Here is a 16,247-nt window from a genome sequence, read left to right as displayed (position 1 = left end):
CGTAAGGACACCTCAGGCTTTAAGTCTGTGTTTTTAGTATTGTTTCATGGAGATTTCGGCGGGTTGGGTTGGGTAGGGTCTAATACTAAAGTAGAGGGGAATGTGTTTTGCCTGGCTTTGGAACCTTGCTATGGTTTTCCTCAAGTGTTCATTGTGTATCTCACAGGGAACGTAGGCGAGAAAAACAAAACAAGTTTGGATTACATTTCTGATGCCACCTAAGTGTTTTAATTTGCATTAGTGTTTTTCTCTTTTTCTAGCATGCTGTTGTTTTAAAAGATATATCATTTTTGCAGCTAGTCATTTCGGTTGTTTTAAAAAAAACTGGCAGTTTTTCTGTAGCTCAAGTTAGGAAAGTAGACTTTAGGGGCATATTTGAGTGCTGGCTCTCAGTGCCCCACTCTGAAAATGAAGACACATCTTAATGTTGGAGACCCTTAGGGCCAGAAGGTATAGAACTTTGAATAAGAAGAGTCCAGTATTTGAAGAAATGGACTTGCCACCTCACTAAGTAAGTGAGGGCCGTTGAACAGTAGTATATGGCTAATGCTTCAGGACGTTAGGACAATTGATGTAAAATAATGCACAGTAAAGGTTCCTCACTTAAGGTTCAGCGTTTACTCTGGTGCAGTGTTGACTGAGATGGCCCCCAGTTGACATGAAAAAGCAATACGGTCCATTCATATATCCTCATTGTTGGGAGAATGGCGTAGAAATGGGAACTGGAGCTGTGTTACTTTAAGAGCAATGAAGCTAAAGGCTTAAAAATCACAACTGAAAAAAATATGTAAAGCAAACCAACAGCACTCATCTTGCCAGGAGCCCACAGACCCCTAAATCATACAGACACATGAGAACGTGGGATATGTAAACTCGCTGGTGAAGCTGGAGGCCTTCGAGAGAAGCACATGGATTTAAACTCCATAAGGAGCTACACACACTAAACGAATGCAGACACCCCAAGATGGTGTTTTGTGTGACATCTGAGTGGGGTGCATCCCTAGTGAGGGCTGCTTGTGTCCCAGACTGTTTTGTGAATGGCAGAGGTGGGCGTGCCCACTTGCAGGATGTTTTTGTTAACCCAAACCATGATTGGCTCCCTCCTCCCTCAACAACCACAGCTCTGGGCTCCCATCTTTTCCTTTTCTTTTTTTTTTAAAAATCAGGTTTTATGTTAAGAGCTGTATGTTAATTTTTAAAAACAATTCTATTATGTTCCTTTTAATTGTCCATCTCTTATAGTTTTCTTCCTGATCCTTTCACGTCTGGTGTGATCCCCTTCTCTTTCTTTCTTTTGAAATTTTTGGGAGAAATTTTCTTGTTAGACATGGTTTACCATTGTAGACACCATAAAATTAATTTGCTTAGAGACCTGGGCTTGGGTTATTTTACCATAATTAGATCATGAGGTAAGACCTTGGTCCCTCCCCTTATTGTGTGTGTGGACTGAGGAGTCTGGCCAGGCTAAGCGGGGGGGGGGGGGGGGGGGGAGCACCTGTTCTACTTACCCGGTGAGGTGTGTTTTTCAAGAACGTACTAATTTGACTGTGGTTTGGAGAGCACCTCCCAAAACCCACAGAGTGAGGTTCCGGCTGCTGATGACCCGAAGCTACTGAACCAGCAAGCAGCTCCTAATCCCTCAGGCAGACGATCCTCACGACCTTGCAGGGTGATCCCCTCTGCTGCTACTAGGATTGCGCTGCTCTGTGCTGTCCACTAGCCTTCTACAATCAGGGACTTTTACTCCCAAAGCATCAAGTTCGTGGTTTTTCTGCTTGAAAACAATAACAACAGCTTAAAATCCACACTCTCCAGGGACATTTTACAGAGCCCATTAGGAATATTGAAATGCCTAGCGTAAAGCCAGGCTGCACTGCACGCGTCATAGGGCATTTCTCTGAAATCTCTCAATTACTTGGCTGCTCTGCCCGTGCCCCCTAAGAATTCAGGGAAACCAATAAATAGCAGTTTTGATCATAAACTTTGAAAGCCCTAGTGTACATTCTTAAATGACTTCTTTTCTGGGGCATCAAAAACCTTTTACGGTTCTCACCCGGCAATTCATTCTGATGGGCCCATATGCTGCACTCCACTTAGATCCCGTCCTGGCAAGCACCCCCTGCATGCCGCACGGGCGAGCCAAGAGGTTGTTTTAAGAAGGAGTGTTTGCATGGGCATGCTCAAGGGGTCAGGACAACATCAAAGGTAATCTTAAAAAGAGAACCTCCCGATGCCTCCTCCTTTTATATTCAGAGAGGTCATTTCTAAGCCAACTATTTGCAGCAAGGCCTCTCCTGAGGCATTTACCCCGTTGTTTTTTTGTTTTTTTTTTTGCCTGTGATTACAATAAGTCACTTATCCCCAAACAGATTTTAAGAACAATAAACAAATACAAAAGGAAAAGGAACATCTCATCAATAACAAAGACCTCATCTAAAGGCCCCGAGTTTTGTGGCTCTTTTACATCTCTTTCCAAGCAAAGCAGGAGTCCTACAGAGAAAGGAATCTGAAAGATAGGAAAATTATAAAAATAGTAAGAGGATCCAGTTTTAGTCAGGATCTTGTCATTTCTGGGGCGAAATGGAGCTTGGGACAGTCTTAGCTCTTTATTTATATTAAGGCTTGTTTGTAATATACTAGTCGCTAAAATTAGTTTTTAAGGGTATCCACTGTTGTGAAATGTGATAAATCCTTTATTTTCAGTGTAGAAAGATACTTTCCCTGAATTTAGTGCTTACATTTTGAAGCCACATTGTGTACCAAAACCCACCAAAAAAAACCACAGATCTGCATGCTGCACTGAAAACCAGACAACTGGGCCCAATGCTGATCACTCCCTGGGGAGGAGCCGCCAGGGTGCAGCCAGCCAGAAGAGGAACTTTTTGTTGATGGTGCTTCTAATGTTGGACTTCCTTTCTAAGGCAGACAGCACAGACACTAAAGCTGTGCAATTTGGTACAATTATATTCTCCCCTCTCTTTCTCTCCTGTAATGAAGGACTTGGAGGTACAATTCCTCGTTGATAAATAGTCCCTCTCTGCCTGGAATGTTTATTAAGCTGACAGCAGAGCGCACTCTTCTCGCTTTTTCCCTTGCCACTTATGATTCAGATGAATTTTAATAGGAGCAAAAAAGCTTTTATTTGCACTGTAATTTCACTTAAGGATCATATCCTTCAGAAACTGGCAGACACTTGTATGTCTTGATTGCAAAACACACACTCAGGAGTAAAGAAACATGCAAAAGATGTTATTCTTCAACCTGTCACAGTGCCGTTCATCTGCTCTGACTTAGGCCATCAAAGCGCTTCCTTGGGGCCCTCCCTCACCCCTCCCTCCTCTTTAAATAGGCCCGCAAAGAGCACACTTAAAGATTTCCGCCAACCCTGCACCGAATTAAAGGGTGAATTCTATTTTGCTTTTGCATCCCTGCCATCATGATGCCCACAGGAGGCTTTAGGTTACAGCAGCTTTTTTGAACAAAATGGGGCCGCCTGGATGCTGCAATCTGTCTCCCCAGGGGGAATGCGATCTGGGAGGGATCCAAGAATCTTCAGGTGGCCCTTCCCACTCCACCGACGAACACGTCCCCCCACCATTTTATCTTGTTTCTGTTTACGTAGACCAAACTGAGGCTCACCTGTTTATTCACAGAGATCCAGGATTTTTCCTGCCGGGCAGAAATTCTCTCCACCAGAAATGTCCTGTTTGAACTGCCTTTGGTGCACCCCTAATTGTTTGTGAGCCACCTACCAACGGCGCCGTTAAAATACTTGGCTGTGCATATCATTTTCTTTCAATGGCTTTAAACTCTTGTTATATTATTCCTTAATACAGAAGATATTCTCATCATATTTCATCTGTATCTATCCTAACCACCTTGTCACAGAAAGTCTACATAATGCTGTGCCTAAAAAGAAAGGCTAACATTTTCAGTCGTGAATATAACATTTTATGTCACTAGAAAAAAAATTGAATTTTAAGTATTGTTTTGCCCAAAGTGAACAATGAAACCCTTTGTCTTAAGTTATTGATACGTAGAACAGCAGCCCCCTTGAGGGAGTGGGGCGTTAGAGACAGCAGTCTGCTGCCATCTACTGGTGTGTGCTCACAGTCGCCCCTTTTTCCCTTTGGCTGACCCAGCTCACAGAATTGGCGTTAATTGGGATAAGTTTTGTAAGCGGTGAAGGGAAAACAGAAAATGCTCAGTTTCCTTTATAAAGTGTTCAGATGTTTTCTTCATGTAACAAAATGATGACTATTTATCACTAATTAATTACAGAGGAGTTCTTATTTCAGGAAATCTCTTCAATAAGTGGCTCATAACATATGCCAGAAACAGATTAATTTACTTTGTTTTTATGTACAATAATTTAAAAGCCTGTGACTTTGAAGGTATTATCATTTAAATTTAAAAGGTAAAAGCTGATTTTGAATGAATGCTACTTTTGAGAAAAGCGTTCATCATTTAAGCTCACTTATGTTGTTTTTCCTTAAGTACAAGGTGCATATCTTAACCAAACTCGCCGCAGAATTGAGCAGATTTATGCTGGAAAAAGTGGCTGAGGATACAAGCAGCACTCTTCGCTCCCCGATGCCTGGCATGGTGGTGGCCGTCTCGGTCAAGCCTGGGGACATGGTAAGGAGCATGCCTGCCTGTGGGGCGGGGGCCGACTGAAGCGTGGCTACGTCCGGTGCAGGTCTTTCTCGAGTCATCCTACCGCCCACAAAACAGCAAAGTAGCTTTTGTGCATATTTTGCCCAACTGTTCCCATTTGAATCAGATTAGTAACAGTATCTGAGTGCCCCTCCCCTCAAATGATCTGGAACTGGAACCGAAATAAGGCCTAATTCATTCAGTTATTAGGCAAATTTGGAGTTTCAGAAGTATCCTATTTAAAATTTCTATTTACTCTCTTAGCTCTCTGTGCGTTAAGCATCCCTGAAGAAAACTCATAGCAAAATATAATCCTTCCGATGGGGAATTTTTGGCATAGTCTATGGAGAAAAAGGGGAGGGAACTAAGGAAAGTTAACTCTGTAATCATGTAGCACCAGAGCGCTTCCCTAACTTGATAAATAAAACTTAGAATCCCCATTCTAAGTGTTTCATTTCGACTTTGTGACATGAAGGCACAAATCAAAGCTTTATTAATATTTCCTCACACATTTAGTCTCACAATGGTGTGCTGTGGACAAATTGGTGGGATCCATGCATTTTCTGAAAGCACGGTTAGAAATTATTAACAGTAAAAGTAAAAAGAAAACAAAGATTTAACCAGAAGGTTTCTAGGGGGCATGCTAATACTTGCATTTTTGTTTATGTGCCGCCATCAATAAGGGCCAAACATGATAGTCTTTCATGAATGAGATGGTAATTCCATTTTGTGACTCAGTTAAGTCACAGGGGTTTATATATTTTCCTGTAAAAATTACATTAAAACTGCTTCTGTATTTCTTTATTAACAAAATAACATTGAGGAAAAACTCACTTAGTTGTCAATGGATACTAGAAAAGTATTTATAATAAATGAATATTAAGAAAAATAATCAGTTTCAGTTATTGAAATGATTAGCCCTGAAATTGACACATGAAGTTGGAAAACTGACAACAGTTGTTTTACCTGATGATATAGAAATGGAACTATCAGCTTTTCTAGAAAATCATAAAAGAGGCTAAGGAGCTCTGAATCATTACATTTATTTAGGAAACATTGACATTCTTGGAAAGATTTGGGAGAGATGATACTTTAAAATTATATATATGTGATGAATATAGGGAGGGGCTTGCCTTGTATTTCTTCATTCTAAAGGGTTAGGTTCTCAGGAGGTAGTCCCCGGCCTTGGCAGTAAGCTGTGTGCACTCACACTGACCATCAGCACAGCCAGTGGAATCTGCCATAGGATGGTAAACAATGTGAGTGGTGGTGGTTGTTGTTTTCATCTTCCTTCTTAAGCTTTTTTCTGGAAGCCACATGGGCTGTATACTGAGCTTGTCAGTCCTAATTGTGTGGTTTTAATCGTGAAATCACATTTGTGCTTTTTAAAAAATGAGTGTTTAATGGCAATCCTTCCTTTTCCAGCACCTGAGTCAAAACCTGAGAGGCGGGAGGTGGCTCCTGTGGAGCTGGAGGGCCGTGCAGGTGGCAGCCCTGCTCCCCGTGTGCTCCGGTCCTGGCTGGGGCAGTGCTGGGGCGGAGCACAGGCAGCCTGCAGCCTTCTTGCTTCCAACAACTGCTCCCTCCTCCTCTGGCTTCTCCAGCTATCAGAAGGGTTTAGGCTCATGCTTTTCATTTCCTGGTTAATAATTTAATGTGGGAAAGCAGGGCATTTAGTCAAATGGAACAATGTGTATTAGTTTTTGGTTCATTGGGGTAGCTCAGATATTGAAAACCACCACCAGTAATTAAATGTGGGTATTCAAGAATGGCTTAATTTGAGAACGGACCGGAGTCTCTATTTCACGTATTCCTTTAAAGTCAGAGGACATGGCTGTGGGGGGGGGGGGTATACCCTCAGTGGACTGACTCCCCATCTCTGTATCCTTCACCTTCCGTATAAATGCTCTTTGTGCGCATGTGCCTAGGCTGGGCTGGGAGAGCAAATGCTTTCTTTTTATTTCTCTCCACCTCCCAGCGCCACTTCTGGTCCTGGCAGAACTTCCTTTCATATTTTGTGACATTATGTTTTGATAAAATAGTGTTCACTCTTGAGTTATTATTTGTGAAAAATGTCCCAAAACGCTAATACCTAAACCAAATGCAGGGCGAGACGTTTATTTGTCAGCTCTTACTACTCATATAGTTAAATCTGCCTCGTGTAATTGAAACACAAGAAACTTCCCTTGGACCAAGGGCAAGCCACTTACTCAAGGCCGCTATAGGAAAATAATACTTGTACCTTTTAAGTTTTGAGGTTTAAAATTATTGTAACACTGCAGGGCATGTTGTGCTGTTCTCAGCAATAACAATAGCTGAGCCAAGGTCCCACTTTTATCAATAGGAAGAGAATGGAATCAATCATCTGTGTATTTTCAAGGAAAACAAGGAACTGAAAAAACAACTCGGCCTACAAGTATTCTCTTCTCTTTGAAATGTGTTGTGTAGGTTAAATTCCAGTTATCTGTAATTTTTACATTTAGCTGAAATAAAACTTCACAAATCTTAGACTGGGGAGCCTGGCAATAATGTGTTCCACAAAAGCGTCACATAAATAATAAATAACAAATCTCGGTTGTGAAGTAAGCAATTTGGACAAAGTTAAGAGAAAAATCTCAGGACAGAATGCTTTGGGTGGCAGTTGAGAAGCAGAGAGTGGGCTGGGGAAGCCAGCTCTCACTCTGCACGCTGCCAGCAGGTTCAGACACAGAAGTTCCTAATACTTTCCAGTGTCTGCTGTGTACTATTTAGCATTAAGTGTGGTAGTGACATCTTTCTAAATGGTTATATAATAGCCTTTTTGAACATGCGGGGCGGGGATGCTAGTTAATAAACAGTAAAATGCATATATACAAACAAACCAATTAGAAACTAAGCAGAACTGGGTCATAAAAGTCTAGAATCACACGTTTAATCCAGAAAACAAGTGATCAATGACTTTTATACGCCTGTCTTATGTGCTTTTTTTATAAGAGTTGTGAAAATATTTTTAAGGACTGATTTTCATTTCATTTTGAAAAATAGCCATTTTTCTGTACATTTAACACTATCATAACCTGGGGGCACTTCTATAATCAAAGTTAGCATTTTTAATAACATGTTTTCACTATTTTCATTTCTATCTTTATGATATTCTTGAACAAAAATATTAAATATATATTTTTTCAGAATAATGGCTGAATACATTTTTTTCCAGCATTAGACTTATAGCTGTTGAAATTTTTGCACAGTTTTCATTTGACTTTGAAGTATAAAAATAAAGTCATCATGAGCACATTTGTTTTGTTAGCCTTTTGATATCAGAAAGAAAACAAAAAATAAAAATAACCATGAGGCAACCCAATGGGATATTTTAATATTGCATTTAATTAAGATTTGTTCTAGTTATGTTTAGATTTTGCAGTCATCTCATATTTGTGTCAGAAATATTTATCTTATTTAATACATCCAAAGTTTAGTGAGACATGACCCAGAAGCAAGCTGTATACCATTTATGTTTCTTTCTTTCTTAATTATTACTTTTGATTTATTAGTTTGTGAGACCAGGTAAAATGGTAGATTGACATCAAGTACCTGTTGCTGGTTTTTCCTGCCACTTAGCCAGTCCAGTGTTAGTGAGACAGATGGAGTATTTGGGGGGCCAAGATGAGGACGATGTGCTTTGTAGCAGGACTGATACTCAGTAGCAGGTAATTGTGATTGTTGTTCTCATAAACAGTGACTTAGGCCAAAAAACCACATCGGTGTAGTATAAAGTGTACCAATGAAAACATCAAACTTAGGGTCATTAATGGGAGCATCACCCAGATTTCACCCTGATTTTTTTCCCTCCTTTGCATGTGCTCCTTCAGGGGAGAGCACCCGAGCAGGTGGATGGGTGAGCATGAAAGTCACACCTCCTCTTTGTCCCTAAACCACCTGCAGTTGAGCTTACGGCTGATCTTGGAGAAATCGCTAATAAACTTGGTGCAAGACCTTTATTTTTCATGTCTTGAGTAAGCAGGATTTGAAACCTCCTCTGCGCTTAGGTATTCCCGATGAAAAGGGTTGGCTTGGGCCCTCCTGATGTGTGTTTGCCTGGCAGGGACTTGTGTACCCCATGCAGCCCAGTATCCGTAATCGCATCTTTCCCTGGCAGAGGACCTGACCTGGCTGTTTGATAGATTTTCCAGTTTTTGGGTACCTTGATTTACAATCAGGAAATAATTGCAATAATTAAATTTACATATTTTATAGCAGTAGTTATTCAAGCAGTTTATTTGATAAGGTGCCAATTTTTCATCCAAACCTCAGATTGTATTCCAAAGCACATGTAGATTCATAATTCATTATTTAACACTTTTATACTTTGTTATGAAATAGTATGAACATACAGAAAGTTACAAACAATAGCATGCTCTCTGCTTGCCTAATTTACCACATTTGCTTTCCATTTTATTTAGCACTAAAACTGCTTATGCAGTGAATTTGCCCTGTGTTCTTTCCAGTCGGATTCAGGTAACCACTGTCCTGAATGTGGCCTTTTAATCTTTTCCAGGTAGCATTTACTTTTAAACATTAGGGACAATTATTGTTGGAGTAAAAAATTTGGGAATTTTTACAACATAATGATAATTACCAATATAAGAAAATATTTTTATAGATTAATCAACAAATTAAATATTATAGGAGAGTCTTCTGCAAATTTGGCATTTGATTGAATTTTTCTAGGAATGACCTGTTTGGGATTATAGGAGATGTTTGTTAGCTTTGCTTTAAACATTTTTGAAGATAAAAGTTCTCAACTTGACCAAGTTTCAAAATATCCTTTCTCACCCTTTTGCAAAAAAAAAAAATAAATAAATTTCTCCGAATCCTTTAAAACAGCACAGTTCACAGAGATAGTGGATCCAGACTGATTTCTTAAAGATACTGTAAGTGACATCAATTTTCACTAGTTCTCTTTGTTACGAGAGGCGTTGGCTCTAGTTTTGAGCTAACTTAAAGGGCAGTAGGGTGTAATATTTTTCTTCATTTGAAGGAATTTTAAGAAAAACTGGACATGTTTAATATTGGCCACAACTCTGTATTCTTTCCCCAAGCCTTTCAGCTCCCTGCTTTGAGACCCACTGCACCATTCCAGGGGGCTGCCCCAGCGGGAGCCCGGGGAGCATGGGCAGAGGTGGGGGCCTGCAGTTCCTCCGAGCCATCTGCTTTGGTGGAGTGTGTTACTTCTCCTGCTCGTGCCCTCCTGAGTCAGGTGGCTGGTGCACAAACCCGTTAGAGGAGACCTCAGATTGGAGGGAGATGAGGGGTTTGGCGGCATTACTGTCACCTGCCTTCTCTTTCTTTGTAATTTGACGATGGTTCATTCCGTTATTGCTTAAATACTGCACAACCTCCCTGGGTGTCTTCTCCCTCCCTCTTTACATGAAGATGTTGGGATGTGAATGCACATTTCTTCGTCAGGGGATATTTACCAGCCTATCTTACCAGCTCAGAAAGAGGAAGTTATTACAATCAGATTCTAGCAGTGCCTTTTAACCAAAGCTGAGATGCCTTTTTCCTGTGGCTAACTGCGTCTTTCCTCAGATCTAAGGGCTTTAAAATGCATTGCATTCAGGCACCTGTGTTCTAAGTAGAACTGCCTTTAAAAATGTAATTGAAGGATTTTCACTTTTGTGGAGTCGTCAGCAGGGTTGATATTGATCCGTGCTTTCGGGGGGCCCAGTGCAGCAGAAGGGGAGACTGCAGCGGGCCGGTAAGCCCTCCGAGCCTTCTGTCTAATTTGGCAGAAAAACACAGAATGTAGGACAACAAAAGAAGGCTCCCTTTTCCATAAAAATTCTTCCTCCCACCCACCCTCTTCCCCAAAAAGGGGACTTAATTTTTCAGCTGCACGCGGTGATTTGGTGCTCACTCTTGCATTGAAACAGTTGCTGTCTGAACAGGCAGGAAACAGTTTTCTTTTAATTGCTGAAATCATTCGGAAGTGCTTCGTGCCCTGCTTCTATACAGCAGATGCTGTGCATTAATTGGCCTGCGTAGAAATGACCCAGGGTTCCTTGCAGCGGGCCCAATTTTAGGCAGAGGGCTTAAATAGCTTATTTATTATTTTGTATAATCTGGCGTACATTATGTGCTCCTGCATGTGTCGTATTTCATGGTCTGCAGTTTCTAATGTCATGTGGGTTTCAAAACCTGTGTTTCTCTGGTAATGTACTAGCAGCAGGTAAGCTCAAAATACCATCCATCAGGAGCTAATTTTTTATCCAGATACTCCAATGACTGATGAACCTGTCTTTTGTATGAATGTTTAGCACAGTAGAAAGCCATATGCCACTGGCACAGTTTCCTATGCATTCTTTACAGTTGCTGGAGAGCGGGCTTGCAGGGGAAAGCCCCTCCGCCGTTTCTGACCTCATGCCTATATTTAAAGGATCACACTTTTAACACTGGCCCTGGTTTGGGACCACAAAAGAGGGGAGGGACCGTCTTAAAGGCAATCCGACCCTGGGCCATAATCATTTTCTTTATCAGAAATGTGACGGCACACTCCTAATAGGGAACCTTGTTTTGTTGCTCCCCGTCTGTTCTAAACAGACCTCAGCCCATTAGAAGGGCCTCCCTCGTGTGGGAAGACCACAGCTGTTACTGTAAACCTCATCCCGTCACTGTATCGCCCCCATTTTGTGGCTCTGAAGGATGAAATTGAGAAATGGAATACTGTGCAGTCATCCTTTACATCTCCAATTTTAGGCCTTTGCCATCATTTTCATGCCTTTATTCCAAATCAAATAACATTAGTGAGCTACACCACCTTGTGATGAATATCTGGTATTGAGCACAGCTTTCAAGTCTGTACTTTTGGGGGCTTCCTTTTATGTTTGGTGCAGGTCTCTCACCCTTTCTCTTCCCTTTCTCTTCCTGCACTTCTTTTGAGCTTTCTTCCTGCACTTGCTGTCTGAATAACACAAGTTGCCGAACGTGTCCCAGTCTTAACATGTTTTCCAAGAGCGACATGTGCAGCAGAAGGTTGTGTGTCTTTTAATCTTTGGGGAAGAAGTGAAAGGAACTTGGTAGAAGGCTATTGGGAGCTTTAATTGAAGATAAAAGTCTCTGGGGGAAAGAGTCCTCTGAAAATAAATGGAACTTGATAGATTTCCATATCATTTATAACTTCCCTTAATTACACTTGGAAGACTTGCCAGTAAAACTGGAAAATTGGCAGCCTATATCCATTAGAGTCATTTTGCCGACCATGGCAAGCAGCTGGCTTTACTGGATTTTATTTCCCATCACTCACAATTAATCATCAGCTGGAGATGTCTGAAGCTCTTCGGCACAGAGCAGGCCGGCGACATCCAGGCCTCCTGAGCGGGCTGAAATCTGCCCTGTACTTGGGCCGAGTCCTCTCTCCAGCTCACTCACTCATGCGGCAGCAAGGCCGGCTTCTGCCTAATGAGTGCGCGCCCATAATCAGATGCGAATGTGAACCTTGACCCCGTGTCAAAGGAGAGGACGCAATAAGCCGGGTGAAAGATATAGGATTCAGGCCTCCAAACTTTACAGCAATTAGACAGGGAGCGGAGAAGTACATCATGCTGACTAGGTTGATCAAAAAGACTTGCGGGGCTTGTGACCATTTTGTAAAGCCCAACGTTGGAGACATCCTGTCATAATCATTCAGTCTTTATCAGATGATTCACAAAAGTGTTAGAGAAGTGTGCGCACACAGCTCCTTCAGGAGCGGGGCCCTCACATGTGAGCTGTGGGGTGGAAACTGACTTTACATGGCTCCTGTGCTCACACAATTAATGCCCGGCTTTCCGAGCAGCGGGGAAATCCACAAGGTACACCAGCCTTCCCGAGTGCGGGGGGCGGGGGTGCGGGGGGGGGGCACCTCTGCACAAGGAGGCTTCCAGGTTGCTGAGGTGAGAGGCCTGGGAATGCCCTCTCGGTGTTGTTGGACTGGAACCCCTACTTACAGCCCCGTCTGCATTCTTTGCTATGTGGTTTGTACCACGTTTCTTACCCAACTTGGATTTTTGAGGAATGAAGTAACGCATTGAGATCAAGTTCACATGTGCAGGTATAAAATGATTCTATTGACCGAAACATATCTCACTATTCTGAGGGGTGAAGAAACAACTTCCAAGAGTTCTCTCTCCTTTAGGGACAAATGAGTGAAAACAGACTACACAGCAGATTACGTGAACACAGAGAGAGATGAATTACTTCAGTTTCCATCTACAGCTCAGTAATATAGGTGGAGACCAGCAAACACTGGGGAGAGAAACCAGGAGTGAAGAGGAAGCTGTGGGGTGGAATTTTGCCAGCCAGGACAGCGCTGGCTGTGGGAGGGCAGAAGGGCAGTCTCGGCCGAGTCGGCGCTCTCTGTGAAGTCCTGTTAATCAAATTGCCAGAGCCAGACAATCAGACAATCAGAGCGAAGGGGGTGTTGCAAATTTGGGACTTCCCCCCGTCCTGATTACCTCTGGCTACATCAGAGGTTTTGTTTTTCTGATAAACAATTGGGGACCTACCACTTGTAGCTACTTGTACACATCACCCATGCTGCAAGCATCCAGGGCCAGCTAAGAAAGACTGTTAGTTAGTGGGCCCCATAGACTTTCTGTCTCCGCTGCCCCCGGGCTCCAGCAGGCCCTGATCTAACCTGAGTGTGGCTGTGGCCCAGGCCCAGCTGTCCTTCCACAAGTTTCCTAGGGCATTGTTGTCAGATTGGCCTAGGCCGGCCTACCCTTGGGGTAACTTTTGGAAATCTCCTGGTTCATTTCTTTTTTCATATTTGCATTAACTGTGAAATCACTTACTTGAAGTTCTCTAAGAAGCAGTGAGGGGCACTCTGGCCAGCAGATGCCAAGCAGCAGGCTGAGCCACTGCAGAGGAGCAAGGTTGTGTCCGCCTAAGAGAAGCCCATGAGGCCCGGGACAGGGAGAAGGGGGTTCTGAGCAAGCCAGTTGAGGAAGCCTGGCTGGTGGAGCGTGTGTCTGTGTGTGTGTGTGGGGGGGGGGGGCAGTTTCCATGGGGTGTGGGCACTAGTCCATCTGTGGAGGAAAGAGCTACCAGAGCCCTAAGCGGGAGAGCTGACTGCTAATTTTTGGATGGAATTCTCATTGTTGAATTTCAGATCCATTTCCCCAAACCCCCTGAGCCCTGTTGGAATGCCCAGTCCTTGGGTTGGAGTGCTGTGTCCTGAGGTCAGCTCTGACGCTCAGCCTGGGTCTCAGAAGCCTTGGGCTGGGTCCACCAGGGCTCTCTGTGTGGAGCTACATGGCAGGTACTACTCTGGGGGAACTTGCCCTTCCCCCATCTTGCCTGACCCCAAGGCTCTGAAATGACAACTTGAGGGGTAGCTGTTGACACCTGCCTGGGCATGCGCCTTGTCTTTGAGCTGCCCTCACTTCTCTTCCTCTGCGTTTTGAAGAACACTAAGTTTGAAAGAACAGCCCTCTCGAGTTGATTCTTCCTCTCCATGGAATGCAGATGCCAGGTGAAAATGAATCAAAAAGGGCAGCGAGCACAGTGCTTCATGCCCAGCTCTGCAGCACAGTCTCTCCTCCGTGCCAGCACCGAAGCTTGGCATCCCCTCTCTTCCTACGTTTCTGTGCCAGAAAAAAGCTGCCCACCACCTGATCAGCGGAGGAAAGGAATGCATGCATAGGGCTCAGGCAGTGCCGCCTGCCAGCAAGACAGCTTGTGCCCCACGGGGGGCCGGACAGGGCTTGGAGATCATCTGGGGATTTCAGGAAAGAACATTCTCCAGGCACTTCTGCAACGCTGGGCAAGCACAGCTGCAGTGGTGTGAGAGCCCAGGAGCCCCACACCAGATGCCCACCAGCCCCCTACATCGACGGTTGTCCTAGGAAGTGGGACTCTCCCATTTCAAAGACTGGGAGGTTGTTTTTCACAAAGATAGGAGAAAACCCAGCCCAGCCCATTGGTGCTTACCCATCAAGGGCAGAGAAAAAACCAGAATGGCTTTTAGTTACAGTTGAATCCTGGGTGGAAGACCCAGGTTAAACCCAGGGAGTTTATACACAGCTCGGCCTGGATTTCCCACATAACAGCAGGCAAACATCACCATACCAAGCTTGAGCCCTGGAGCCCAGGCCAGTGGGAGCTCCCGGTGTCCCGGCAAGGAATGGGCACAGCTCTAGAAGTCATTCCCTGCCCTGTGAGGTTTGGGACCATGGTCCCCGGGGCCCGGATGTTTGGCTGTTGTTCCCAGCTCCCCAGGTCTGTGGAGAGAAACTCCATTTTTTTGATACCAGCTTTACTGAGATAAAATGCACATATAATTCATTCCTTTAAAAGTATGCACTTGAGTGGTTTTGGTTTATTCACCGAGTTGTGTAACCATCACCACAGTCAATCCGAGAAGATTTTCACCCACCTCCCAAAGGAAGCTGTGTACCCACCCATCAGCAGTCATTCCCCTTTTCCTCAGCCTCTGGAACCACAGATCTCTCTCTCTCTGTGGATTTACCAATTGATTGCGTGTGAGTGGAAAGCATGCCTGTTTGCCATATCTCTCATTCCCAGGCATGGCCTTCTCTGCTATCCCCCAAAGAGGGATTTGGGATTTGAAGTATATATCTGAGGTTGTTGTTACGGTTTGGATAAAATTTTAGCATGTTGGACAAAGAATTTCTTAACGGCTTCACTCTTGAACACTGTTGTAAAATTAGAATGCTGCTAAAACTTCTGTCCATTTTTATTCATTTTCCAGGTATCAGAAGGTCAGGAAATATGTGTGATTGAAGCCATGAAAATGCAGAACAGTATGACAGCTGGGAAAACTGGCAAGGTATGTCCCCAAGTTCCTGCCAGCTCATGTCAGCTCTGTGACAGGAAGCAGAACTTCCATCTTTGAATCTCGGACGATTAGGCCTGAAAGGGACCACAGGCGTGATCTCTTCCCACCCAGCCCTCCCGCAGATGAGGGACATTAGATTGGAGCTCTTTCCTCCCTGGATCGGTGTGTCCTTGGCTTGTGGAGAGCAGGCCTTCCAAGAGAGTCTGTATAGTGTTCAGATAGTCAAGGAACAATTGTTCTTCACCTTAATGTCTTTCAAATTAAGGGGTCTTTAATTTTTAATGTTTACATCTGTCTTGGAGGCAGTTAGTTATCTGAGACTTAGGCGACACAGCAGGAAATGGTTTTAGAGATTGCAAAAATTAATGTAACTCTTCAAGATAATTTCTCCACAAAGAGAACAATTCAATTTTAGATCAAGAGGAGCTAAAAGCCCCATGTACACATGTGGGATGTAATGATTTAGGGAGAAAAAGGAGATGATGTATTAGTACTGAAATTTATTAAGAGTAAAAACTTCTTAAATGTATTTTCTCCTTGAAGAAAATAGTAGAAAAGGCCTTTAAAGCAATAACTTCATTATCCTTTCTGTGACTATGAAGACACCATTTGTAGCAGAATGATCCTTGTGTGAAGGACAATTTGGGTAAAGGTCTGGAGCGAGGTGGGGCAGGGCGGTGATGACGGCGGGGCAGGCGGCCACGTCCTGCACTGTGGCCTCACCTGCGGACCATGGTGCCCTGGCAGAGAGGTGCTGTCAGCTCACAGTGAA

At 43.5% G+C, this 16,247-nt stretch overlaps 1 protein-coding gene across 2 annotated transcripts in view; it reads left to right on the top strand.

Moving 5' to 3' along the window:
* The window catches only part of PCCA (propionyl-CoA carboxylase subunit alpha), a 377,531-nt gene that overhangs the window by 358,677 nt on the left and 2,607 nt on the right, over positions 1–16,247 (top strand). For both annotated transcript variants that reach the window (XM_079779445.1, XM_079779444.1), the window contains 2 exons: positions 4,498–4,638; positions 15,389–15,466. In XM_079779445.1, coding sequence (XP_079635571.1) covers positions 4,498–4,638; positions 15,389–15,466 — 219 coding nt within the window. The remainder of the gene's footprint in view (positions 1–4,497; positions 4,639–15,388; positions 15,467–16,247) is intronic.

Source organism: Cnephaeus nilssonii (assembly GCF_951640355.1).
Source record: "Cnephaeus nilssonii genome assembly, chromosome: 8".
NCBI classification, from domain to species: Eukaryota; Metazoa; Chordata; class Mammalia; order Chiroptera; family Vespertilionidae; genus Cnephaeus; species Cnephaeus nilssonii.
The sequence above is the reverse complement of the archived record's forward strand: the minus strand, read 5'-3'. Positions and strand labels throughout refer to the sequence as shown.